General features: G+C 44.9%; 1 protein-coding gene across 1 annotated transcript in view; it reads right to left on the reverse strand.

The window, feature by feature from the left end:
• Window positions 1-11,747, reverse strand: part of GPD1L (glycerol-3-phosphate dehydrogenase 1 like) — a 62,939-nt gene extending 51,192 nt beyond the window's left edge. The window contains exon 1 of the mRNA XM_015132394.3: window positions 11,500-11,747. Within this exon, the coding sequence (XP_014987880.1) occupies window positions 11,500-11,546 (47 nt within the window). The 5' untranslated portion in view covers window positions 11,547-11,747. The remainder of the gene's footprint in view (window positions 1-11,499) is intronic.
• Between the last annotated feature and the right edge of the window lie 14,961 nt (window positions 11,748-26,708).

Consider the following 26,708-nt stretch of genomic DNA (forward strand, 5'->3'; position numbering starts at 1 on the left):
AGTCAAATTCATAGAGACAGAAAGTAGAAGTGTGGTTTCCAGGGACTGGGGAAAGAGTGGATTGAGGAACTGTTGCTTAATGAATATAGAGTTTCAGATTTGCAAGATGAAAAGAATTCTGGACATCTAATTCTTTTCAATATTTTCATTGTTTTCAACACAAACAATGTGAATATTCTTAACTCTACTAAACCGTATGCTTAAAAGTGGTTAAGATGGTAACTTTTATGTTATGTGTATTTTGTCACAATTAAAAAAACACACACATTTAAAAAGGATTGCAAGAAAACACAAGCACTAGCATAAGATCCAGCCTATGGTCAGATCCTATTAAAAGTGTAGTCCATGGACCAGCAGTGAAAATATCCCTGAGAGCGTGTTAGAAATGCTGACCCTCAGGCCCCACCCCAGACCTGCTGAGTCAGAACCTGCTCTGTAACACAATCCCCAAGAGATTCACATGCACACTGAAGTGTTGATATAGTAGATGCACAACAAACATTTGTTGCATGAATACATCCTTTCTTGTTGGTAAGGTGACAAGCAAATGTTATCGTGTTCTTCATACTTGCCTATCTTTTCCAAATTTTCCCAGTATTAGTTTATTTTTGTATTCTGATTTTAAATCATTCCCATTTAGATATTTTAACAGACCCCAAATCCAAAGCAGACAAGTTTCAGCAAGTCCCAAGGCCTGTTAGCCAACCAGAAAACAGAAACTATGGAGGTAACTGAAATCCACAGAGGCTCCCTAAGACTCATTTTAGTCGATACTTATTTCCATATTTTTTCAGAGCAGCCAAGTAGGAGCAGTTTGGGATGGACCACGCACCTATCAGCCTGTTCAAAACTGGCTATCCATGACCTGGTCAGCCATGCTATCAACCCCACACACCATGGGAACAATGTTCATCTGAGTGAATGGAGGAATGGTCAGCGATTAATTCAGATCAGAATCAAAGACACAGGTAGCAGGAGAATCTACCTGCCCACTCAGGAGAAGAACACACAGGATCCTGCAGAATGTCTAAGTCACAGTCTCAAATTGCCTTTAAGGACCACCAGTCTTAAGCAAGGATGGCAGAGAACCAAACTGTCCATGGCGCTTCAAACAAGCATATTCTATATCCTAGCACAAATTTTTTAGATATATACATTCTGCAGGCCCATCTATTGATAATGGAAAGAACCATGTAGTGCAAATTCTAACAGCCACCTGGCACCTGGTCTCTGTTGACATAATAACTGAAAGACTATACACCCCTGCCCTCATTCCTGGATAATGAGAATCACTGAAAACCATTTGCAAACATCCACCAGAGTCTCAATGATGCAAAATCTCAGCTTTCAAACCTGAGCTCTACACCAGACATGCTAGGTAATCCAGAACAAACAAACCTCTTTTCTGCTCATGTTTCTAGGTCCTCTACAGCTGGAATGTCACTCTCCACCTTCCTCATACTTGCTTATTATGAAGTGAAAAATGAAATAAGAAATCATGACTAAATTATTTCTCATGTATTGCTAATAGTTCTGGCTTCTACCAACATATATGCAGATGGTTCAGTATGAGGCTATTCACTGCAGAACTCTTAGAATATCCATCAAGAGCAAACTGATTAAACAAAAGTGTATCTATGCCCAGGAATATTACACAAGTATAAAAAAGAATGAAATGTTCTTTATGTTTAGATATGGAAAAGGCTTCAAGACACAGTTACATGAAAAAGCAAGGAGAAAATAAGTATGTAGAGCTCCACTGCATATGTAGCTACACATAGTATTTACATTTTAATTAGTTAACATTTAAATTTAGTCCCAATAGCCACATTTCAAGTGGGCAGGAAGGCAGAGAACTTCAACCACTCTACTGCACAGTATCTGTGTAACCTCGAACACATTACATAACTTTGTAAGTTCAGACTTATTATAAAATAAGGATGATGACAAGACAGTACCTCATACTGTGAGGATTAACTGAGATAACACATAAAGTGCTTAAGGGGTTACCCGGGATAGTCCTTACTACTGAATCTAACGTTTGTGCAGCTGTGGGCCAAAGCTGAGCACGAGCTGACTGTGTCAGGCAAGGCCTCACAGATGGGTTCTACTTGGGTAGAAGTAACTATTCCAAGTAGTAGTAAATGTAAATATGAATAGTAGTAAAATTAGTAGTAGTAAACCAGTCCAAGCTAGATGCTGTCAGTCCCCACCCCAATCCCTACCCCAGCTTGCTACTGTAGGTCACAGCACCCTTTTCTGGCAAAGATACTCTCTTCCCCAGAATCCTTCTCAACACAAAACTCTGCAGTCACCATCAATCAGCTATAGTCAGCGCTTGAGATGAAACCTATCTGCCATCATTGCTGGTCCTGGTTGTGAGGCTCAGAATCACGTTACTCAAACTCACAAGAGTTCATTTTAAGCAGGTTACTGTAAGATTTATTGTTTAAAACAAGATCCTTTTGAGAATGCTCTGAAATTAGACTGGGACAAGTATAAACCATTGTCCAAGACAAATGTTAATGCATGGTCACTTAATGATATGTGATAATGCAAATTTATCCATAATCATTTCTAACACTTACCTAACATGTTACAGTTGTCAAAGTGTTTACACACGCAGAATTTCAACAGACAACCCACACAGTGGAGAACCATGGAGTACAGTCTACAAAAGGCACTTCCTGTCACTGGGCGGATCCACTCAAGAAACCCAACTTATAAAAGTTCAACCTGGCCGGGTGCGGTGGCTCACGCCTGTAATCCCAGCACTTTTGGAGTCCGAGGCAGGCACATCACGAGGTCAGGAGATTGAGACCACTCTGGCTAACACGGTGAAACCCCGTCTCTGCTGAATATACAAAAAAATTAGGCGGGTATAGTGGCACATGTCTGTAGTCCCAGCTACTCGGGAGGCTGAGGCAGGAGAATTGCTTGAACCCGGAAGGTGGCGGTTGCAGTGAGCCAAGATCACGCCACTGCACTCCAGCCTGGGTGACACAGTGAGACTCCGTCTCAAAAAAAAAAAAAAAAGTTCAATCGACAAAAAAGGGGTTTAGATGCTTGAAGACATTTCCATCGAGCTGAGGTAGCTACATGAATTACTAATTTCATCTTGGGGATATTTCTGTCCAGATAGCCAGTGTTAGGGCTATTAGGTTAGAGTTTTCTTCCTCCTCCAGGACTGGAAAAACACAAATCCTTTGGTTCTTTTTTTGCCTATAACACATGCAAACCACTTCCTTTCTTCAGCACTGGAAAAACCAGGTAGAGAAAATCCAAATGATAAGGCTATAGTTTTCTTAGAACATACATGTGCATCTGCAGAACCACTCTGGCTGTAATGATAAGGAGAGGTGAAGCCAGCTGGACTTCCTGGGTTGAGTGGGTACTTGGAGAACTTTTCTGCCTAGCTAAAGGATTGTAAATGCACCAATCAGCACTCTGTAAAAAACGCACCAATCAGCACTCTGTGTCTAGCTAAAGGATTGTAAATGCACCAATCAGCACTCTGTATCTAGCCAAAGGATTGTAAACACAGCAATCAACACCCTATAAAATGAACCAGTCAGCAATCTGTAAAATGGACCAATCAGTGCTCTGTAAAATGGACCAACCAGCAGGATGTGGGTGGGGCCAAATAAGGGAATAAAAGCTGGCCACCCCAGCCAACAGCGGCAACACACTCGGGTCCCCTTCCACGCTGTGGAAGCTTTGTTCTTTTGCTCTTCAAAATAAATCTTGCTGCTGCTCACTCTTTGGGTCTGCACTATCTTTATGAGCTGTAACACTCACTGCAGACGTCTGTGGCCTCACTCCTTAAGTCAGCGAGACCACAAACCCACCAGGAGGAACAAACAACTCCAGATGCGCCACCTTTAAGAGCTGTAGCACTCACTGCAAAGGTCTGCGGCTTCACTCCTGAAGTCAGTGATACCACGAACCCACCGGAAGGAATAAACTCCGGACACATCTGAACCTCTGAAGGAACAAACTCCGGACACACCATCTTTAAGAACTGTAACACTCACTGCGAGGGTCCGTGGCTTCATTCTTGAAGTCAGCGAGACCAAAAACCCACCAGAAGGAACCAATTCCAGACACAGTAAGAATGAGAAACTGTTTTACTACCTAGGACAGTGTTTCTCAAACTGAAGGTTATACAGGTACAAAATAAATACAAGGAGAAAAGATCACAGTTAATCACCCACAGTAACATTTGCTACTGTGAAACATTTGTTTCTGGTTGGATGGGAAGTGTGCTCTATCATAACGTAAAATTGTATGTCAGTTAGTTGCAAGTCAAAAAATTTAAAGCCACAGATTTAGGAAACTATGAATCTCCTGAACACATGGACTAGAAAAGCGTCTGGCCTCATTCGCGCTACAGCTTGAAAAGTGCCTATTAAGCTCATGCAGGTTTGCCTTCTCTTACTCTTGTTAGAACCCAAACACCACATGGAGAAGCCTGAGCTAGCCTGCTGAAGGATGAGAGACATGTGGGCTGGTCACTCCTGTCATGCTGGCTGAAGCCTGCCCACTGCTAGATGTGAAGGAGGTCATCTAGGACCAAGAGTCCCAGCCATGCTGGGTGTGGTGGCCCAAGCCTGTAATTCCAGTGCTTTGGGAGGCCAAGGCGGGAGGATTACTTGAGAGCCCAGGTGTTTGAAATCAGCCTGGGCAACATAGTGAGACCCCACCTCTATGATGAAATCTGAAAATTAGCCAGGCATGGTGGTGTGTGCCTTTAGTCCCAGCTACTCGGGAGGTTAAGGTGGGAGGATCGCTTGGGCCTGGGAGGTTGAGGCTGCAATGCATTGTGATCCTGCCACTGTACTTCAGCCTGGGTGACAGAGTGGGACTCTCAAAAAACAACAACAACAAAAAGGTGGGTGAGAGTGTCCAACCAACTCACCAGCCAACCACAGCCATATGAGTGAGCCTGGGGTAAATCAGCAGAAAATCTGCCCAGGTTAGCCCAAATTGTTAAACCCCAGAATCATGAGCTAATAAATGATTGCTGTCTGAAGCCACTAAGTTTGGGGGTAGACTGTTAGGCAGTGAGAGATGACTGATTCAGCTCTCCTCTTCCAATTGTGGAAGAGACTGAGCCTCAAAGCAGAATAACTACAAAGTGTCACCAGTATAAACTCATGGGAGCCCAGGACACTTCTGGCACAATGAGCTTAGTTCCTGATATCACCAAGGTGGGGAGGAGGAAAAGGAAAGGAGAATGGTGACACAGATGGTGAGGACCCCAGAAACCACCATCCACCTGCAACTACTGAGACTTGGGGATGCTACTTGGCCTGCCAGAGGCAAGATTTAGGGGGTATGTGACTTTTCTGTCCAAAGGGACATGACTTAGAGAAGAGGAGGCTCACCCAGGTGTTGCTCTGGGATTAACAGGTAAAAGTTAGAGGTGATAGATTTTTAGTTTAGATTTTTCTAAGATTTTTCTTCACATACAAAGAAGAAAAAAAAATGAGTTTTCTAACAATTAATCTTCTAATTAATTTTAAGATTAATTGCCTTGAAAATAGTAAACTCTAATCATCTGTCATAGCTACAGGAGAAGGGATGACTACGTTGGTGGGAAACTGAATGAGATGATTTTTAAGGCCTTGCTTCCATTTTATTTCTCAGAAGGGGAATATAAAATTGGATTTTTGTTGGGAGGATACTCAACATTTTTATGAAAATGATATTTGTCCTCATGTAAAAGTATGCTTCACACTGAAAATGGTAAGAATTTACAGAAACATGGTCTTTGGGGTTAAAAGGATCTGGGTTTCAAGTTCACATTATTAACTGTTGACCTAAGCAAGTTTTCTCTAAATCTTAGTTATGTCATCTAACATAGGGATAATAATAGTACCCCACAGGCCTGTTATAATGTTTAAATGAAATAACACCGTGTACATGACACACAGAAAATGATCAATTATTATATTTATGCCTCTTAAGGAACAGAAGGAGATGGAATGGAAGAATGAAGCAAGAGGTGAAGGTTAAGAAATGAAAGGTTAAGGTAAGAAACTGAGAGCTCTCGACTCATTCCTAGAATAGTAGTCATTATTATATTATATATATATTTTTTGATAGGGTTTCCCTCCTGTCACCCAGGCTGGAGTGCAATGGCGCCACCTTGACTCACTGCACTCTTCACCTCCTGGGCTCAAGTGATTCTCCTGCCTTAGCCTCCCAAGTGGGTGGGACTACAGGCACATGCCATCATGCCCAGCTGATTTTTATATTTTTTTGTAGAGACAGGGTCTCACTAAGTTGTCTAGGCTGGTCTTGAACTCCTAGGCTCAACCAATCCACCTGCCTCAGCCTCCCGAAGTGTTGGGATTACAGGTATGAGCCACTGCGCCATAATTTTTATTTACATTTTATTTATTTATATTTTTAAATTTAGAGACAGGGTCTTGCTATGTTTCTCAGGCTGGACTCAAATTGTGGGACTCAAATGATTCTTCCACCTCAGCCTCCCAAAGTGTTGAGGTTATAGACATGAGCCACTGCACCCAGCCACACTCATGATTTGTACACTGAACAGGTGTGGGAGATGAAGGAAACAGGTGATTAAATATTACTTTTTAAAAAGCTGTACAAACTTTCTCACCTTAGCCCACAAGGGAACTCTAAATCTCTTCCAAGTTCATCTCCAGTCCATCCTATCAACTCTCACTCCAATTTCCATGGTAGAAGTGTGTCCGTGCGCCTGTCCTCAGGGAAGGATTATTTCTGCCCATAAAGGAACTTATAGTCACTCAAATTGTTTCTGAGCTCTCTGTGTGGCGAGAATCACAACAGAAACTGAGTAGCGCAGACAAAAGGGTGTCCAGGGAGGTCGAACAGCCAGGATGCTGCTCCTAGCCCATCCCAGCAGACCAAAAAAAAAAAAAAAAAAAAAGAGTCACAGGTCCAGTTTCAGTCATCAGCGCAAAGTGGGCCAAAGCGCTCCTTGACCTTCAGTATCAGAGAAAATGCCAGGCTGTGGGGTGATGTGAAAACAAGGACAAGAGATACGCAACTCCCAAGGACACTCCTCCAGCTGTCTATCAGTCACTCTCCTCGTCTCCTGTCTTCTCTCCCATCCTCTGCCTCTCTACCCCTTGGCCAAACCCCAAACCAGTCCATTTTGTGACTTAATGACAACTCTGATCAAGGATGATGAAACTAATAATACTAATAGAAACTGTCATTTACTGAGTGCTAGTCACCATGCACTCTCCCCAGATCATTTCATTTAATCCTAACCACAATCCCAGACAGCAGGTATCAACATATGATTCTTAGAGAGAAGCACTTTTCCCAAGGCCTCAGACCTGCCAAGTGGCGGACCCAGGCAGTCAGATTCCCAAGCTCGCTCTTATACCACTGCACTACCCTGCCTCCAAAGGAGATTTAGGATGTGTTTCTGGACATATGCTTCCTATCACAAGGATTTGGCTGTAAATACAGCCCTGAGGTTTTAACTCTAGAACTTTATTTTGCACTGTATCTGGGTGATCTTCCCAAGGTGCTGGTTTAAAAAAAGAAATTTTGGGCCAGGCACTGTGGCTCATGCCTGTAATCCCAGCACTTTGCGAGGCCAAGGCGGGCAGATTACTTGAGGCCAGGAGTTCAAGACCAGCCTGGCCAACACGGCAAAACCCTGTCTCTACTAAAAACACAAAACTTAGCTGGGCGTGGTGGTGCTTGCCTGTAATCCCAGTTACTCAGGAGGCTGAGGCATGAGAATCACTTGAACCCAGCAGATGGAGGTTGCAGTGAGCCAAGATTGTGCCATTGCACTTTAGCCTGGGTAACACAGCTGACTCTGTCTCAACAACAAAACAAACAAACAAAAAAGAAACTGTTTCATCTTTGAAAGAACCTGAGAAGCTTTTGTTGCTTTTCCAAATCAAAGTCACAGAGCCAGGAAAAGTCACGCAGGTTAGGAAGTCCCTCCCTGCACCTGCGGCAGCGGGCAGCACAGCAGGGCTCCGCTGGATGGGTGAGGGCCCCTCCTCTGGCCTCCTCTCTCCAATCTGTGTAGAGAAAATGAGCTTCACCAAAGAACAGGACAAGGGCATGTTATACAACAGGTTTACTTTCCTGCCCAGGACCTTCCTGGCTGAAGCTCCCTGGCAAGCCAGCTAAATTCAATATTCTGGTAACTGTATTGCAACTGATGACAATTGACTTGGGAGAGGCACTCCATGTGAGAGTTCTCATATGTGACAAACACTTTTATTTACACAAGGAGGCTAAGCTGCCTTAAAGTTCCAAGTATAAATATTGCTCAAGCAACTTGACATTCCTGAGGTAAGAACCAGATCTGGAAGGGTAGGTCTATCTCTTCTTGATCTGTATTAAATTTGGCAAAAGGCTAAAGTTCCTTAAGCAAAAAAAAAAAATCTCATTCTCAGGGGATATGATTAAGCAAGTCTAGTTTCAGTGGTAATTCTGACACAAGTGGTCTTGGGACCACACTTTAAGAAACACGATTTATGTAATCCCAGCACTTTGGGAGGCCGAGGCGGGCGGATCACAAGGTCAGGAGATCGAGACCACAGTGAAACCCCGTCTCTACTAAAAATACAAAAAATTAGCCGGGTGCGGTGGCGGGCGCCTGTAGTCCCAGCTACTCAGGAGGCTGAGGCAGGAGAATGGCGGGAACCCGGGAGGCGGAGCTTGCAGTGAGCCGAGATCGCGCCACTGCACTCCAGCCTGGGCAACAGCGTGAGACTCCGTCTCAAAAAAAAAAAAAAAAAAAAAAAAAAGAAACACGATTTAAAATGTAAGCAGTTATTCCATTCCACTTGGCATTTCCTTCGGTCTTATCTTCCATGCCCTCACTGATCTCAGACCTGAAGGTAAGTTGTTTAAGGACAGGGACTGTGTCCAGCTGTGTCTGCATCCCTGGTCAGACCACAGTATCTACACTGGGCAACACTCAAACGTCTGCTGACCAGAACTGAACACCCCTCTGGAGCTTCTCCATGTTGCTTTCAGTTCCTGAGTTCCTGAATCCTTCTGGGGAGGTCGTGATCCTCTCTCTAGGACTTGAGTATCTCTGTACCCAAGGCAGTGGCACAGAAGCCAAGAATTGTTCCCGTCTAATCCCATAATTAATGAAGCCAGGCAGCCAGCCCAAACTATCAGCACATTTCTCAATTGCTCTGCTTCAGTATCCCTGGCCAAGTTCTACTCCATTTCCCTGGGCTGGAGTGGGCCAAGGAAACAGTCAAGTACACCAGAATGAAGAAGCCATGGGCAGGCAGCCAAATCCCAGCAGAGGGGGCAGGAGGCTCACTTCACTACTCTTGCTCCAGGCCCAGTTCCAGCATGGCAGAGCTGTGTTACTTGTCCTGCACCTTGCAAATTAGGAAAAGGGGCTGTCATCTGTGGAATTTTACAGAATAGAAAACTAATGTTAAAAAAACATGTGCTAAATGGGTGCCTTTCAAATGGCATGGGCCAACAGGGGAGCTGACACTACACTCAAGTGACCTTGAGATTAAAACTGGCAAAGCCAAGCTGAAAGTCCAAATTAAGCTCTGCAGCAGCAAGGTACCAACTCTATTAAATGCTGTGTAGAACATTCTGTTGTTGGTTGAAAAATGCAGCTCACAGAAAAGTATACAATACCCTAGTATTTGTAGGGTGGAGGGGGAAAGGAATATATGTAAGCATTCACTTGCATGGAATTCCTCCAGAAAGGACAGAAGTAATTCATAAGACTGGTTTTCCTTCAGGAGGTATTCAGGGGGGATAAATGTGGATGGGTGATGTTTCACTGTTTTTGGTACGCTTTGGTTTTTGTTTTTTATTTTTTGTTTTGTTCTGTTCTTTTGAGACAGGGTTTCACTCCCTTTTTTGAGACTAGAGTACGATGGTGCGATCTAATTTCAGCTCACTGCAACCTCTGCCTCCCAGGCTCAGGCGATTCTCCTGCCTTAGCATCCCAAGTGCCTGGGACCACAGACATGTGCCACCATGCCCAACTAATATTTTATTTTTTGTAGAGGCGGGGTTTCACCATGTTGCCCAGGCTAGTCTCAAACTCCTGGGCCCACCTCAGCCTCCCAAAGTGCTGGGATTACAGGCATAAGCCACGGCGCCCGGCCCTGTTTGTTAAACAATGTGAATGTATTATTCAATCAAATATCATTATGGTTTTAAAAATTAGTTTTGTGGCAGGGAGCGGACGCTCACACCTGTAATCCCAGCTACTCAAGTGGATGAGGCACAAGAATCGCTTGAATCCGGGAGGTGGAGGTTGCAGTGAGCCAAGATCGTACCACTGCAGTCCAGCCTGGGCAACAGTGTCTTAGTATTGACTTAGCATATGCCAGGCACTAGGGTAGATGCCATTCTCAAAAGTTGGAGACAGATAATCAAATAACTCCTTATAAAACAATGATACAGGCCAGTAATAGGGACACAGAGAGAGGCCACTGGCCTTGCTGGGATGGAAAAGTGAAGAACCAGGTAAGGTTTCCTTCAATAAGTACTTTCTGGGCCAAGTCTTGAAAGAGTAAAACTAAGACCAACTACCTAGGACCAACTGCTGCAGCACTTCTGATGCCTGTCACGCCACAGAAAAACCGGTAAACAGGAGCACTGAAAGGACATCATCACTCTTAACTATATTGTACACCAGTCCCTCCAGTGTGGCGAAGAGTGTACAGCAATGAAAAAAGGCTTAGAAACACCAGATGCTACACTTTGCTTCCTTCCCCCTTCACACCCCCACCTCTACATTCACCCAGACACAGCAGAGAATCCCACAGTGTACGTTTGATTAAGGGTACTAGAAGAACGGACATTTCTAAAGTACTCCATAAAATGTTAAAGTCAAATAAGGCCCCAAAGAGACTCAAAGCTTCGCAAACATCTCGGCAAGGGAGAATTCTCAACGCCTCAGGGGCAGCGGCCTGTTGAAACTTGGATTTTCTTCCTGATACGACGCGCCTAAGATAGTGGACCTATCAGAAGCGGGGGCGAGACGGGCACCTTGAAGGGTAGAGCCTGCCCCGCCCGTGACCTGGGCAGCAAGAGCCCTTTAGCTCTCTCCGCCTTGGTTTCCTCAACACCGAAACTGCAGTAAGAATGCTCGAGCCTCCTCCAAGTCCTTGACCCAGGAGATCCGCCGTGGAGAACGGAGCAAGCCCTTAGGATGTTGTGCAAAACACCCAGGCGTGGCAAGCAGGTGGCTTCTGTGCGCTCAGTAACGAGGGCGCAGACAGGTGCCCGCGTGCGCGAGGTGCCCTCTCTCTGCGCTGTCCCCCGCACGCACGCGGGCCCAGCGCCTCCCGAGCGAGTGCCCCGGTGCGGCCTCCTCGGGCGCACCGTGCCCAGCCCAGCAACGAGGTCGCCCACCCCGCCTCCCTGCGCGCAGTGCCCGGTGCCCACGCCGCAGCATGGGGTGCGCAGCCCTCACCGCCCGGGAGAGGCGCTTCCTGGAAGCGGAGCCCCGGCCTCCAACCCGCCGCCGCTCACCAGTTCCCCGAGCCCACGATGCACACTTTCAGGGGCGCCGCTGCCATGGCCAGGCCGAACGTAGCCGCCCGGACCGTGCTTTCCTGGCCAGCTGCCCACCTCCGCCTGTTCAGCCTTGCCCGCAGCGGCTGGCGGCGGCCCCGCCCCGTTCGCCTCTCCGCCAATGGTCGCGGCCACCCCCGCCCGGCTCCGGGGGCCACAGCTGACAGCCGGGCAGGACTCGCTTCGCCACTCCCAAGAACCACTGCGCACGCCTGGCCCTGGCCGGCCTCCCAGCCCGGCTCCGGCACCGCCCCACCCTGCCCGAGGCACGTCGGGACATGTAGTCCTCATCCGCTGTCGCCTCGCGGCCCTAGACAGCAGCTCCCGCCGCGCCACGTGCAGGCCCTGGCCACTGAGCAGCGACTCCCACCCCTGGTTCCCGGTGGAGGCTGCACTCCATCCTCATGGGTGGAGCAGACCCGACCATCTCGCCGTGGTGCCCCCTCACGCTCCTTTTTCCCTACGCGGGAAGGGCTACCACATTCCCCTTTGGAGCCGAGAGAGGCTCCTAGGTTGACTCTCAAGCCGACCAGACTTGGGGCAGAGCTCGAAGTGCCCACCCTGCCTTGTCATCCTCTGCCTCATTTGCACACACAAGACACAGCCTGGCACCTCTGAGCTTCTTAGTGAACTTGGATCTTCAGAGGGCTTTGGAATTTGGCTGGACAGTACCTGCATTTCAAGGATGACACCTTTTCTAGTTAGAGTCAAGATAGAAACTTGACCTGGTGCGGTGGCTCAGGCCTGTAATCCCAGCACTTTTGGAGGCCGAGTCGGGAGGATCACTTGAGCCCAGGAGTTCGAGACCAGCCTGGGCAACGTCATTAGGAGCCCCACCTGTCTGTACAAAAAATGTAAAAAATTAGCCAAGCATGGTGGCACGCACCTGTAGTCCTAGCTACTAAGGAGGCTGAGGTGGGAGAATTAAATGTGCCCAGGAGGTCGAGGCTTCAGTGAGCCAGGATAGGGCCACTGCACTCCAGACTGAAGGACAGTGAGACCCTGTCTCAACAAAAAATAAATACATAAAAATAAAGGAAAAAAGGTAACAACAGCTTGCATTCAGTGGGTATTACCCTCACACACTTGGCAGGAATTGCCTTACCATTGTCTTTGCCCAGGGCCTGACTTATCCCTTGCTTGTCGTTTGTTTGCATTTGTGATTAACACAATGCTCTCCTCCTTCTTGACAAATAGAACCTTAGTTTGTTCATTCTGAGCATCAGTCTCTGCCAGGCACTGTGCTAGACATTGTCAGAGTAAGACAAAGTCCTTTAAACCAGTGGTTCTCAAAGTCTGCTGCATATTAGAGTCACTGGAGCTTTTAAAAATCCCCATGCCCAGGCACCATTGCAGGCCAGTTACATCAGAATGTCCCAGGGTGGGATCCAGGCATCAGCCTATTTATTTATTTATTGACATATATTTTTCGAGACAGTCTCCCTCTGTTGCCCGGGCTGGAGTAAAATTTTTTAAAGTTCAAGAGGTAATTGCAAAAGGAAGCCAAGATTGAGAACCAGAAGACTAAAATATCAGTGGATTTTGGCTAAAGAAACAAATACTCTAGTACCTACAAAAAAACTAAGCCTAGGCTGGGTGCCATGGCTCACGCCTATAACCCCAGCACTTTAGGAGGCCGAGGTAGGCAGATCACCTGAGGTCAGGAGTTCGAGACGAGTCTGCCCAACTTGGTGAAACCCTGTCTCTACTGAAAATACAAAAAATTAGCCAGGCATGGTGGCGGATGCCTGTAATCCTAGCTACTCGGGAAGCTGAGACAGGAGAATCGCTTGAACCTGTGAGGTGGAGGTTGCAGTGAGCTGAGATCTTGCCACTGCACTCCAGCCTGGGTGACAAGAGTGAAACTCCATTTCAAAAAAAAAAATAATAATAATACTAAGCCTATTCGTTTGATGCTCAGAGAATTGTTATTTTTGCTTTGTTCTCTACACTGAATGAAATAGTTATTTGTGTTACTTATGATATTTACTTAAGGAAATACTTAAAAGGAACTGGTGAGCCAGAGCAGTCTTTCCATCCCCTCACTAATGGTTTGTTCTCAATTATTTGCAATAATGCAAAGATACATGCAGGGATAATGGGAAAGATGGGCTAGTCAAGCTTTATTAATCCTTTCTGTATTTGTGTAACAGAATGCATTTGTCAAATTGAATAATGAAGTCATGTACTTGGGTAGTATACATACACTGCAAATATTTATATTGTCTAACTGAACTAGGATCCCTTCGTCTGGCACAGTAAGGCCAAATACCCACACCAAGGTTTGCAGAGGGAGAAAGAAGGGTGTTTATCTGTAGGGCACCAAGCAAGGAGAATCAGGTAGCTCCTCCTTGATGGCTGGCGAGTAAGGGTTTTTAAAGGCAGTTGGGGGCCAGGCGCGGTGGCTCACACCTGTAATCTCAACACTTTGGGAGGCGGGGGCAGGAAGATTGCTTGAGCTCAGGAGTTCAAGGCAGTCTGGATAGCACATACCCTGTCTCTATAGAAAGTTAAAATTAGCTGCATGTCCCAGCTAGTCAGGATAGGCTGAGATGAGGGGATTACTTGAGCCTAGGAGGTCGAGGTTGCAGTGAACTGTAATTGTGCCACTGCACTCCAGCCTGAACAAAAGAGCGAGACCCTGTCTCAAAAATAAAAAGTAAAATAAAGGTGCGTGGGGCAGAGGTTACAAGTAAAGTCATAAATCAATACATGGAGCTACACATTGGTTTGACCTAAAAAGGCAGGACATCTCAAAGGTGGCAGGGGGGACCCACAGGTCATAGGTAAATCAGAGATTTTTTTGTTTGCAATTGGTTAAGGAACTTTAAATAAAACTTTGTCTAAAAATTTGGGATCAGCAGAAAAGAACGTTAGTTCTCAGCCCAGGCAATATAGGGAGACCCCATCTCTACAAAAATAATTTAAAAATTAGCTGACTATGGTGGCACAGACCTGTGGTTCCAGCTACTTGGGAGACTGAGGTGGGAGGATTGCTTGGGCCTGGAAGGTAGAGGTTGCAGTGAGCCATGATTGTGCGACTGCACTCCAGCCTGGGCAACAGAGTGAGACATCTCCAAAAAGAAAAAATAAAAGAAAGAAAAAAAAGAATTTTAGTTCTGATTTGCAGGCATGACTTTTAGGCCCCTCTGGAAGACATTTAGAACAACAAAGAACAGTGGTCAGAGTTCAATCCTCAGTTCCTCCTTATCTGAGGTCTACATGCCAGTGGATACATTTGGTGAGGGTCTGGGTTTCTAAAAAAACAACTCAGGGACATATGTTAAGATGCATCATTAGTTTCTCTAGGGATCATCTTTGGACTCTAACTTCCTTGGCCTTTTTTTTTTTTTTTTTTTTTTTTTAGGTAGAGTCTTGCTCTGTCATCCAGGCTGGAGTGCAGTGGCACAGTCTCAGCTCACTGCAACCTCTGTCTCCCAACTCAAGTGATCCTCTCTCTCAGCCTCTTAAGTAGTTTGGACTACAGGTACATGTCACAATGCTAATTTTTGTATCTTTTGTAGAGATGGGGTTTTTCCATGTTGCCCAGGCTGGTCTCAGACCCCTGAGCTCAAGTGATCTACTCACCTTAGCCTTCCAAAAGTGCTGGGATTACAGGCATGAGCCACTGTGCCCAGCCTTGGCTATTGTTTTAAGTTACTGTTACCTTCTTGCTTATTAATTTGCTCATTTACTTCTCAAGGCTGGGTAGGTGCCTGGAATTTCCCTTGAACGAACTCAAGATTTTCTGTTATTTCCATGGTTGGGAGATCCACAGGCCTTTAAGAGGGGTCCCTGCTCTGTCTCCTTTACACCAAATTATTCATTTTTAGCAGTTGCCTAAAAGTTTTTAGTTTGTTTTTAAAAAGGGGGTTTTTTGGTAGAAAGAAGGTCTTGCTACGTTGCTCAGGTTGATCTTGAACTCCTGGCCTCAGGCAATCTTCCTGCCTTGGCCTCTCAAAGTGCTGGGATTATAGGCAAGAGCCACCACTCCTAGCCACCTAAAAGTTTTTTTTGTTGTTTTTTTTGTTTTGTTTTGTTTTTAATTTTTTGGGGGGCCACTTAAAAGTTTTGTACCTTCTCTGGAAACTCTTATTCCTGAATATTACAACTACATTTGCATAAACGTGAGCTACCCAGCTATTCTGTGTGTTGGGGTGATCAGACCCAACACCAGGCCATGGGGGCTACAAAGTCCAACAGAGTCAAAGGAATGAGAAAAGACAAGTTAAGAGAGAAAGTGGGACCAGGGGGCCAGTGCTAGTATATAGGCTGCAAAGGCCCTGAGCTCTGGGAGCCCACGCTATTTATTGCTGATAAAACAAAGAAACAGGTGGTGAGGATGTGGGGGTTGAAAGGAAGCGGTGTATCAAGCGAATGAGCTACAGCTGTGATGGTTTAGCATTTTCTTTGAAACATATGGCTACTTGAGATAATGGGAGAAAGGAGCCAGCAAGTCTAGACCCATTCTAAAGGCCACGAGGGGTTTTAGACCCTGGACCCTGGACATATTCCAAGCCTTGCCTCAGCTTTTCTCCCAACACTCAGCTTTTCTCCCAACACTGTGGACATATCCTGTCCAGCACCATCCTACAGTGTTTATTGGTGACCTGATATGCACAACACATTGTACGAGAACAGACAGAGAGGATAGTCATTTGGTTTTACAGACTGGTTACAAAGATTAAGACAAAAAACAGATAGGTGAAATTTATGAACCTAATGTTGAGAAAATAAAGCAAGTTCCAGGAGAATACATGCAGTGAGATCCCATTTCTGTTAGTTCAGAAACAAGCAAAAATAAATCTATCACTAGGGATTCACATGTAGTGAAACTGTAGAGGAAAACAAGGAAAGGAAACACACAAAATGGAGGATCATGGATATGGTGAAGGGCAGGGTTAGTTATTTACACATTTTGCACATATTAAATCATTTTTGTGTAGATGTTTAATGAAAATCATGGGCAAAAGGAGAACCCGCAGTACAGAGGAGTGAAGAAAGCCAAACTAACCACAGTGGATAGGAACTAGTGACATGCTTTCCAATTTTGAGATAGCTGATCTTCTACCAGTCCCACTCTTTTGTCTAAGATGACAGTGCCAACAATGTTGGTCTTCTGTGTGCCTCCTTCTCCAAAAGGGCTGAATAGCCTGGAAGACAAAAGGTTAGCCATTATCATTGTGACAGTGCCAACTCTTTGGGGACCTGGAGAAGGCTTAGGGCAGGGGTGTCCAACCTTTTGGCTTCCCTGGGCCACATTGGAAGAAGAACTGTCTTGGGCCACACATAAAACACCCTAACACTAATGATAGCTAATGAGCTAAAAAACAAACAAACAAAAAATCTAAACAAAACAAAACAACTTGCAAAAAAAATCTCATAATGCTTTAAGAAAGTTTACAAATTTGTGTTGGGCTGCATGTGGTCCACAGGCTGTGGGTTGGACAAGCTTGGCATAGGATGTACATAATTTCATGCATGGAGACAATGTCTTTAACAACATGACTGGTTCATGCATTGTGGTAGAAAGAGGTGCCTTTAATCGTTGAACAAACGAACCCTTGATAGCTGCTGCACCATTAGGATGTCCTGATCCAACATCGAGGTAGTAAACCCTATTGTCGATATGGACTCTGGAATAGGATTGCGCTGTTATCCCTAGGGTAACTTGTTCCATTGGTCAAGTTATTGGATCAGTTGCAGGTGCTAGTCCGCTTTGGCTTGTGTAGTCTTAGCATAGGTTGTTCAGAGGTTTAGTTATGCTCCGAGGTCACCCCAACCAAAATTTTTAATGCAGGTGTAGTTGGTATAAGGGTCCGTAGATTTATATAGTTTTGGTTGCATTAATAAATTAAAGCTCCATAGGGTCTTCTCGTCTTATTGTTTCATGCCCGCCTCTTCACGGGCAGGTCAATTTCACTGGTTGGAAGTAAGAGACAGCTGTACCCTCGTGGTGCCATTCATGCGAGTCCCCATTTAAGGAACAAGTGATTATGCTACCTTCTCCCATTAATAGGTATCCTCCTGGCAGCAACAGGAAAATCAGCTCATTTTGGCCTTCACCCTTGACTGCCTTCCTCCATGGAAGGCCCAACTCCAGTCTCAGCTTTACTCCACTCTAGCACAATAGTTGTTGCCGGAGTATTCTTACTCATCCGCTTCTACCCTCTAATAGAAAATAACACATTAATCCAAAGCCTTACGCTATGCCTACATATCAGGTAGCACTTTGGAAACTCAGCCCAGAAATCTCCTTAGCAAGGTCACTGAGTTCATGAAGTACACTTTCTATTTTCCACATTACAGAAGGCAATGGCAACAGTGTTGTCAAACTTTTCTGTGTAACTGTAGTCCCCTTTCCTCTCTCTGGATAACATTTTCCTCACTTTAAGCCCTCACCCCCAGTCTCCTACACCATTACTAACATGCTCCCAGAGGCGTTTCTGGCTTATATCTGCTGCCCAGTCCCAAAGCCAGTGCTGTGTGTTATGGTGTCATCAGTACTCCACTTCCGGGTACAAAAATCTGTCCTGATTATTGCTTGTTGCATCACAAACCATCCCAAAACGTGGATCTTAAAACAACATTTCTTTATCTCTGGAATATTACATAGGGGTGGATGTTTAAATGCGGCTGGAAGATCCACTTCCAAGACGTCTTGCTTGGATAGAGCAAGATGGAGGCCAAAATGGCTGCCAAGTTGTGCCTGTTGCTGGCTGGGAGCTTGGCGGAAGCTGAGGGCTGGAGGCTGGAATCCTCTGCGTGGGCCTCTCTGGAGCTGCATCTCCATGGCATAGTGCCTGCATTCCGCAAGGAAGCATCACAAGAAAAACAAAATGGAAATTGCTAATTTCTTAAGACCTGAGTCCAGAAATGGCCATGACATCACTTTTGTTTTGATCAAAAAATTACAGAGCCCAAATTCTAAAGGAAGGGACATAGGCTCTACCTCTCATTAAAAGAAGTGCCAAATAATTTGGGGATTATGTTTTAAAATTGCCATTGCCATGCTCTATATTATATATTCATATTACAAGTGAGGACACTAAGGTACAGCAACACTAATAAACACTTTCCAAGGGTCCAGTGGTGAGTCAGGACCAGAATTTTTGGATTCATATCCGCACTTATCAACTGTTCATTTATTCTACATGTACTTACTGAGCACCTACTATGTGCTGGTCACTGTGCTAGGTCCCAAGAATTAAATATTAAACAAGAGCTGGGTAAGGTGGCTCACACCTGTAATCCCAGTACTTTGGGAGGCTGAGGTGGGCGGATCACTCAAACTCAGGAGTTCGAGACCAGCCCGGGCAAGACCCCATCTCTAAAAAATTAGCCAGGTGTGGTGGTGCATGCCTGTAGTCCCAGCTATTCAGGAGGCTGAGGCAGGAGAATCACTTGACCCCAGGAGGTGGAGGTTGCAGTCAGCTGAGATTGTGCCATTGCACTCCAGCCTGGATGACAGAGTGAGAGTCTGTCTCAAAAACAAACACACGAGAGAGGCAAGGTTCCTGCCCTCTTAGATGCTTATATTTAAAGGCAGATGTAGACCAATGAACAGGGAAGCACCCTAGTGTGATAAATGGTACCAGCTTACTATGGCAGCTCAGAAAAAGACCCTTGTCCCAGATGTGGGAGTTTAGGGAAGGCTTCCTAGATAAAGTAAGATCTCTGCTGAAGCCTGAAGAAAAGGTGGCATCGGCAGAGGAAAGGGGTGGGAGAGCAGCCAATGAGCTGTTCCATGCAGAGGGAACAGCACAGGCAAAATTCAGAGTCTAGAGAAAGATTGGGATGTTCAGGAGCTAAGAGGAGTTTAATATGGATGGAGGGAAGAATGAATGAGTGACAGAATATGAGGGGAAAGGGGAATTGGAAATAAATAAAAGCGGAGAGGTAGAGGAGGTACCTGATTATGGTTGGCCTTATAAAGCATATTGAAAAATTAGAACTGAAATTCTGAAGGCCAAAAAAAACATTATAGGGTTTCAGCAGGAGCTTAACATCATCAGTCTTGTGTCACAGGAAGCATGCTCTGGATGAATTCACAGGGAGAAGGCCCAAAGGCTGAGACCAGGAAGGAGCCTGCTGCTGTATTCTATAAGAGCCATAATAATGGCTTAGACCGAGATGGAGGCCAGTGTGGTGGTAACAGTGATGGAGACAAGTGATTGAAACTCAGACATATCTAGGAAGCAGAAAAAAAAGACTTACTACTTTCTCAGGTGTGAGAGAGGAAAGGGTCTAGAATGACTCCAGCTATCAGTCTTGGGCAACTGAATGAATATCCTTTGCTAAAATGGGGAACCCAGGAGGAGAAACCAATCTAGAGAGAAGGATGATGAACTCAGTTCTAGACAAGTTTAAGTTTGGGGAAGATCATTTGATATCCAAGTTCACATTTCAGGGAAGCAGTTGGATATGTGAGCCTGAGATAGAGACATTTGTCATTTACCAGCATGTACTTAGAAGTTGCAAGTGGTCGGTGCCTAGAACAATGCCTAGCACAGCATGGGCACTCAATAAATGTTGAATGAAAGTGATTGGGATCACTCAGAGAGATGGGAAGACAAACCAGGACAGACTCTGGAATGGACTTAATATTAAAGAAGAGGCGCATGAGAGAACGAGAAAGAAACAATGAGAACTTTGGGTGGTATCACAGTTGCCAAAGGAAGGCAACATTTCAAGAAGGAAGGATGGTCACAGGAGAGTTGAGAGTGGTCAAATTAAAACCAGGGTTGGGTGCAGTGGCTTATGCTTATAATCCCAGCACTTTGGGAGGCTGAGATGGGCAGATTGCTTGATCCCAGGAGTTTGAGACCAGCCTGGGCAATACAGCAAGACCTTGTCTTTAAAAAAAAAAAAAAAAAAAGGATAGGACTAAAGTGTAATGTATCTTTGGGCTAGGAGGATGTTGGTAGGGCCCTCATATGGTTGTGCAGGTAGCGCACTGCACAACACCAGCAGGCACCATGCACACTGCAGACTTTGCAGATTGGTATACCTAAGATGACTATTTTCTGATAGATGGAAGCAAGTGTCTTGAAAAAGGGAAATGTTTTTCCAGTCTGCTTGAAAGCAATATATGGGCTTACCACAGGCCTGTTTTTTGCTGTCTCTGGTCAGAGTAAGTCACTTTCAGTTTTGGAGCTGAGCATAAACTCATTGTGTGGTGGGTGGAGGTATAAATAAATGGAAGGTAGGGAAGTGAGACTTGAACAAGTGCAGATATCTTAGTCTGTTTGTGCTGCTATAACAAAATCCCTGAGACTAGACAATTTATAAAGAACAGAATTTTGTTTGTTTGTTTGTTTGTTTGTTTGCTTTGTTTTGAGACAGAGTCTCCTCTGTCGCCCAGGCTGGAGTGCAATGGCAGGATCTTGGCTCACTGCGGCCTCCACCTCCCAGGTTCAAGTGGTTCTCATGCTTCAGCCTCCTGAGTAGCTAGGATTGCAGGCTTGTACCATTATGCCTGGCTATTTTTGTATTTTTAGTAGAGACAGGGTTTCACCATGTTGGCCAGGCTGGTCTCAAACTCTTGGCTTTAAGTGATCTGCCTGCCTTGGCCTCCCAAAGTGCTGGGATTACAGGCATGAGCCACTGAGCCCAGCCCAGAAATTTATGTCTGGAAAGTCACAGGTCAAGGTGCTGGCATTCAGTGTCTGGTAAAGGTCTTCTTGCTTGTCCTCACGTGATGGAAGAGCGGGGGGCGGGGGGGGGGGAGGGGGGAAGGGCCTAATTCCCTGTAGTCCTTGTAGCCCTTTTATGAAGTCATAATCTGGCCAGGTGCTGTGATTCATGCCTATAATCCCAGCACTTTGGGAGTAAATCATGGGAGGATTGCTTGAGCCCAGGAGTTCGAAACCAGCCTGGACCACTTGGCAAGACCTTATCTCTACAAAACAATGTAAAAAATAGCTGAGCATGGCGGTGCACACCTATATCCCCAGCTACTTGGGAGGCTCCCTTGAGGCCAGGAGGTTAAGGCTTCAGTGATTGTGCCACTGCACTCCAGCCTGGGCAACAGAGCAAGACTCTGTCTCAAATAAACAAATAAAGTCATAACTCCCAATTAGAGCCCTCACGACTTAATCACCTCCTAAAGGCCCCACCCCTTAATACTATCAAATTGGGGATTAAGTTTCAACGTGAATTTTGGAAAAGACACAAACATTCAAACTGCAGCAGTAGACAGTGTTTTCTAGAAGTTTTGACTGTGAGAAGATGAGAGATAGGGACGTGAGGAAGAGGAGAGGCAAAACTAAAGAGTAGCGAAGTAATTTTAGGTTTTTTGTGCTTGTTTGTTTTACATCATGTGGAGGAGGCTAGAATACGTTGAACTAGTCCTGGGGAGGAGCCAGTAGAGAGGGAGATATCTAAAATACAGGAGAGGCCAGGTGCGATGGTTCATACCTGTAATCCCAGCAGGAGGATCTCTTGAGTAGCTGTGATTCCAGCTACTCGGGAGGCTGAGGCAGGGGGATCCCTTGAACCCAACAGTTTGAGGTTGCAGTGAGCTATGATTGTGCCACTGCACTCCAGACAGAGCAAGACCCTGTCTCAAAAGATAAATAAAATAAAATACAAAAGAGAATGAGAAGGACAGTGAGAGTAAGAGTGAGAGAGAAATTAGTCTTTTCTTTTCTTCCGAGATGGAGTTTCGCTCTTGTTGTCCAGGCTGGAGTGCAGTGGCGTGATCTAGACTCACTGCAACCTCTGCCTTCCAGTTTCAAGCGATTCTCCTGCTTCAGCCTCCCAAGTTGCTGGGATTATAGGCACCCGCCACCATGCCCGGCTAATTTTTGTGTTTTTAGTAGAGATGGGGTTTCACCATGTTGGCCAGGCTGGTCTCAAACTCCTGACCTCGTGATCCGCCTGCCTCAGCCTCCCAAAGTGTTGGGATTACAGGTGTAAGCCACGCGTCCAGCCAAGGGATTAGTCTTATATTAGACTAGATGGTCCCAGAAAAATTCTCTGAGAAGGAGACATCTGAATGCATGGAAGGAGCCTGCCCTGGGAAGGTGGGCAGAAGAGAACTCCAGGGAGGGGCACCGCCGGTGTGAAGGCCCCGAGGCAGTGCAGAGCCTGCATATTTGAGGAACAGAAAACTACAATTAATGAGTAAGTATGAGAGAGAGGAGCATTTCAGTCAGAGACACAGTCAGCCCAGATTAAATAGCAGGGGCTTGTGGTCCATGGTATTAAAAAAAAAAAAAAAGGATTTCCCACTAGGCAAATCTGAGTCAATGCATGCATTAAAATTAATAATAATTGTTATGAATGTAAACTCTTTGAATAAAAGTTCATGAGCCTATGCCAATTCAAAGAAACAAGTAAACAAACAAGGCAGAAGGGAAACAAGTGAACAAGGCAAACAAGTCGAATGTCAACCCATAAATATGGAAAGAATGAAGGCTCTAGACAATCATCAATGGATGCTAACAATAGTGACGAAAGTCTGATGTGGGACAGGATATTTACTTAGCATCAAAGTGTCCATACAAATTGTTTACAAAGGATAAAACAGTAACTTTACTGTAGAGGAAACTGACTGACACCACCTTAGCCACATGGTCAAAGTCATCGCCAGTGATGAGACAAACTGACACATGCACCTTCTTGAACTAAAATGAGAAGATATTTGCTGAATATCAGTGTGTTAGAGATCTATTTTTAAATATAGGACTTCAGGATTTTACAGATTAAAATATTTTTAATTTTTTTGATGTCTGACAGAGAATTGTCCATTTCTTCCAAATAAGGACACAAGCTATTGCCATATCCTATTACCATTTTATTTCATCTTATTTTATTTTAATTCATCTTATTAATCTTACTTTATTTAGCATATCTTTTGAATAATTAGTGCATCCATATGGTTCAAAACCCAAACATCTTGAAGAGGTATCCAGTGAAATTCCTTTCTTTCGTTTCCAGCAGATGCCCAATTCCCTCCTTTGAATAAACCTTTTTCTCAATCCCAGTTTCCTTGTGTATCCTTCCAAGAATATCCCACGCATATACAAATACAGTTTTTTTTCCCTCTCTCTCTTTTTTTTTGTTTTTGAGACAGAGTTTCTCTCTGTTGCCCTGGCTGGAGTGCCCAGGCACAAACATGGCTCACAGCAGCCTTGACCTCCTAGGCTCAAGCAATTGATCCTGTCTCCTCATCCTTCCAAATAGCTGCGACTTACAGGTGCAAGCCACCACACCTGGCCAATTTTTTAAAGTTTTTTATAGAGATGAAGTTTCACCGTGCTGCCCAGGCTGGTCTTGATCTCCTGGGCTGAAGAGATCCTCCCGCCTCAGCCTTTCAAAGCGCTGGGATTACAGGCGTGAACCACTGTGCCTGGCTCCTGTTGTTTTTAATTCGTATGTTATGCACATTGTTCAGTTACTTGCTTTTTCACTAGATGTCATTTGGCATTAAAAATGTCAGTCAACATAAAAGGATGCACATAATGAAAACTTAAAAGAAAAATACTTAGCTTTTTGGAAAATACTCCCCCAAAGTCTTTATTTTTCTTATTTCTCTGTGACACTGAAAACTTATTCACAGGCTGATATTGGTTAGATTTTTTCCTCTAATTCCAAGTAAAACATACACTTGGACCACTGTAGAGAAATATTTTATCTATTCTGCCTTACTCCACATATGTCACAGCTTTACTTCCTCATTACACACCATACAATCTCCGGTGGTGACATTTGTTCTTGGTATAGCTGATTTCAAATGCAATTATCCATCTTCAATATTGTTATTGACAGTCCAGTGATAAATTACAGATTTTTGGCAGAAGAAAACAATGCCTCCTTCTGGAAACTTATATTGGCTTTTATCTCACTTCCTTGGGGAATAGAGACATAATGGATAAAAGGCAGATTTGGCTGCTTGAAAGACCCGAATAGAGCCCCAGGCACTTAGCAGTAGCAGGTGTCAATTGTAATCTGTTCACGTCAAAGTTTATTACATTATCCAGGAGGTCTGTGTACCAGGTTTTATCCAGCAACTGCATGTTTTCACCAGTTCCTTAAATTGGGACAGTGTGAAAATTCGTTGCTTCTTTTACAAACCACACTACCATAATCTACTTTCGGTTTAGAAGCCAGCTCTTAGCCCAGCACTGTGTATTATTATAGATTATGTCTGGGGTGTCAGCCAACTTGAATCGCTTGGAGAACTTGGGAGTTTTAAAGATGAATTTACCAGACTTAGGACTGTAACTGACCAGAGAAAGGCATATCTATCCAGTTTTTGCTTGATTAATATCCACCTGAACTTGGTATTCTGTGTGTTTTTTGTTTGTTTGTTTGTTTTGTTTTGTTTTTGAGATGGAGTCTCCCTCTGTCACCCAGGCTGGAGTGCGGTGGCACAATCTCGGCTCACTGCAACCTCTGACTCCTAGGTTCAAGCAATTCTCCTGCCTCAGCCTCGCTGGTAGCTGGGATTACAGACGCCTGCCACCATGCCCGGCTAATTGTTGTATTTTTAGTAGAGATGGGGTTTCACCGTGTTGGCCAGGCTGGTCTCAAACTCCTGACCTCAAGTGATCTGCCCGCCTTGGCCTTCCAAAGTGCTGGTATTACAGGCGTGAGCCACTGTGTCCAGCCTGAACTTGGTTTTTAGTTTGTCTTTTTCATTTGTTTATTCAACATGTAGTTACTGAACTCCTACTATGTGCCAGGAGCTAAGGACACAATGTTGAACAAAACAAAGTCCCTGCCCTCATGGAACTTACAGTCTAGAGGGGAAACTAGATAAAGAACAAAGCAGGTTTCTTCAAAAGTATCCACCTTTATGTTCCTCTGATGAGAGATGAGGGAGGCCGGAACCGATGGGAGGGGCAGCAACCTGGACCCAAGGTATCAGGTAAGACTTTCTGGATGTCTGAATTGAAGGATGAGTAGGAATTAACTGCGGGAAGAGTGTTTGAAGCAGAGAGAACGGCATGGGTGAAGGTTAGGAGGCAAAATGAAAATAGTCATTGGTTCTTTTGAGAAACTGAAAATTCAATAAGTTGGAGGATAATTCAAGACATAAAGACAAATGAGAGACTGTGTGCAGTAGTGCACACCTGTAATCCCAGCACTTTAGGGGCTGAGGTGGGAGGATCCCTTGAGCTCAGGAGTTTGAGACCAGCCTGAGAAACACGGTGAAACTCTGTCTCTATAAAAAATACAAAAATTAGCCAGGCGTGGTGGCATGCACCTGTAGTCCCAGCTACTCAGCGGGCTGAGGTGGCAGGATTGCTTGAGTCCCGGGGGTTGAGGCTGCAGTGAGCAGAGATCATACTACGGTACTCCAGCCTGGGTGACAGACCTTGCCTCAAAATAGATTAAATAAGTAAATAAATAAAGTGTTTTTAAAAATCAGAAACAAAGTCACTAAAAAAAGAAAAAAGGAGGCCGGGCACGGTGGGTCATGCCTGTAATCCCAGCATTTTGGGAGGCCGAGGTGGGCGGATCAACTGAGGTTGGGAGTTCAAGACCAGCCTGACCTCCAAGGAAAGCCCTGTCTCTAATAAAAATACAAAATTAGCTAGGTGTGGTGGCACATGTGTGTAATCCCAGCTACTCGGAAGGCTGAGGCAGGAGAATCACTTGAACCCAGGAGGCAGAGCTTGCGGTGAGCTGAGATGGCGCCATTGCACTCCATCCTGGACAACAAGAGTGAAACTCCATCTTAAAAAAGAAAGAAAGAAAGAGAGAAAGAAAGAAAGAAAGAAAGAGAAAAAGAAAGAAAGAAAGAAAGAGAAAAAGAAAGAAGGAAAGAAAAAGAAAGAAAGAAAGCAAGCAAGCAAGCAGGCAGGCTTAAAAAAAAAGGGAATAAAGACAGATAAGGCAGACAGTTTGGTGGGGGCAAAATAATGCAGGCTTCTGTCATAGAGCTTTTGATTTTATTTTGGAGACAATGAGGGAATACTGAAGTGTTTAGGTTGGTGAGTGAGGTAGCCATTTTTGTTTTTAAAAGATTACTCTTGGCCGGGTGCAGTGGCTCACACCTGTAATCCCAGCACTTTCGGAGGCCAAGGCGGGCAGATCACGAGGTCAGGAGATTGAGACTATCCTGGCTGACACAGTGAAACCCCATCTCTACTAAAAATACGAAAAATGAGCCAGGCGTGGTGGCAGACACCTGTAGTCCCAGCTACTCGGGAGGC

This window comes from Macaca mulatta, chromosome 2 (assembly GCF_049350105.2).
Source record: "Macaca mulatta isolate MMU2019108-1 chromosome 2, T2T-MMU8v2.0, whole genome shotgun sequence".
NCBI classification, from domain to species: Eukaryota; Metazoa; Chordata; class Mammalia; order Primates; family Cercopithecidae; genus Macaca; species Macaca mulatta.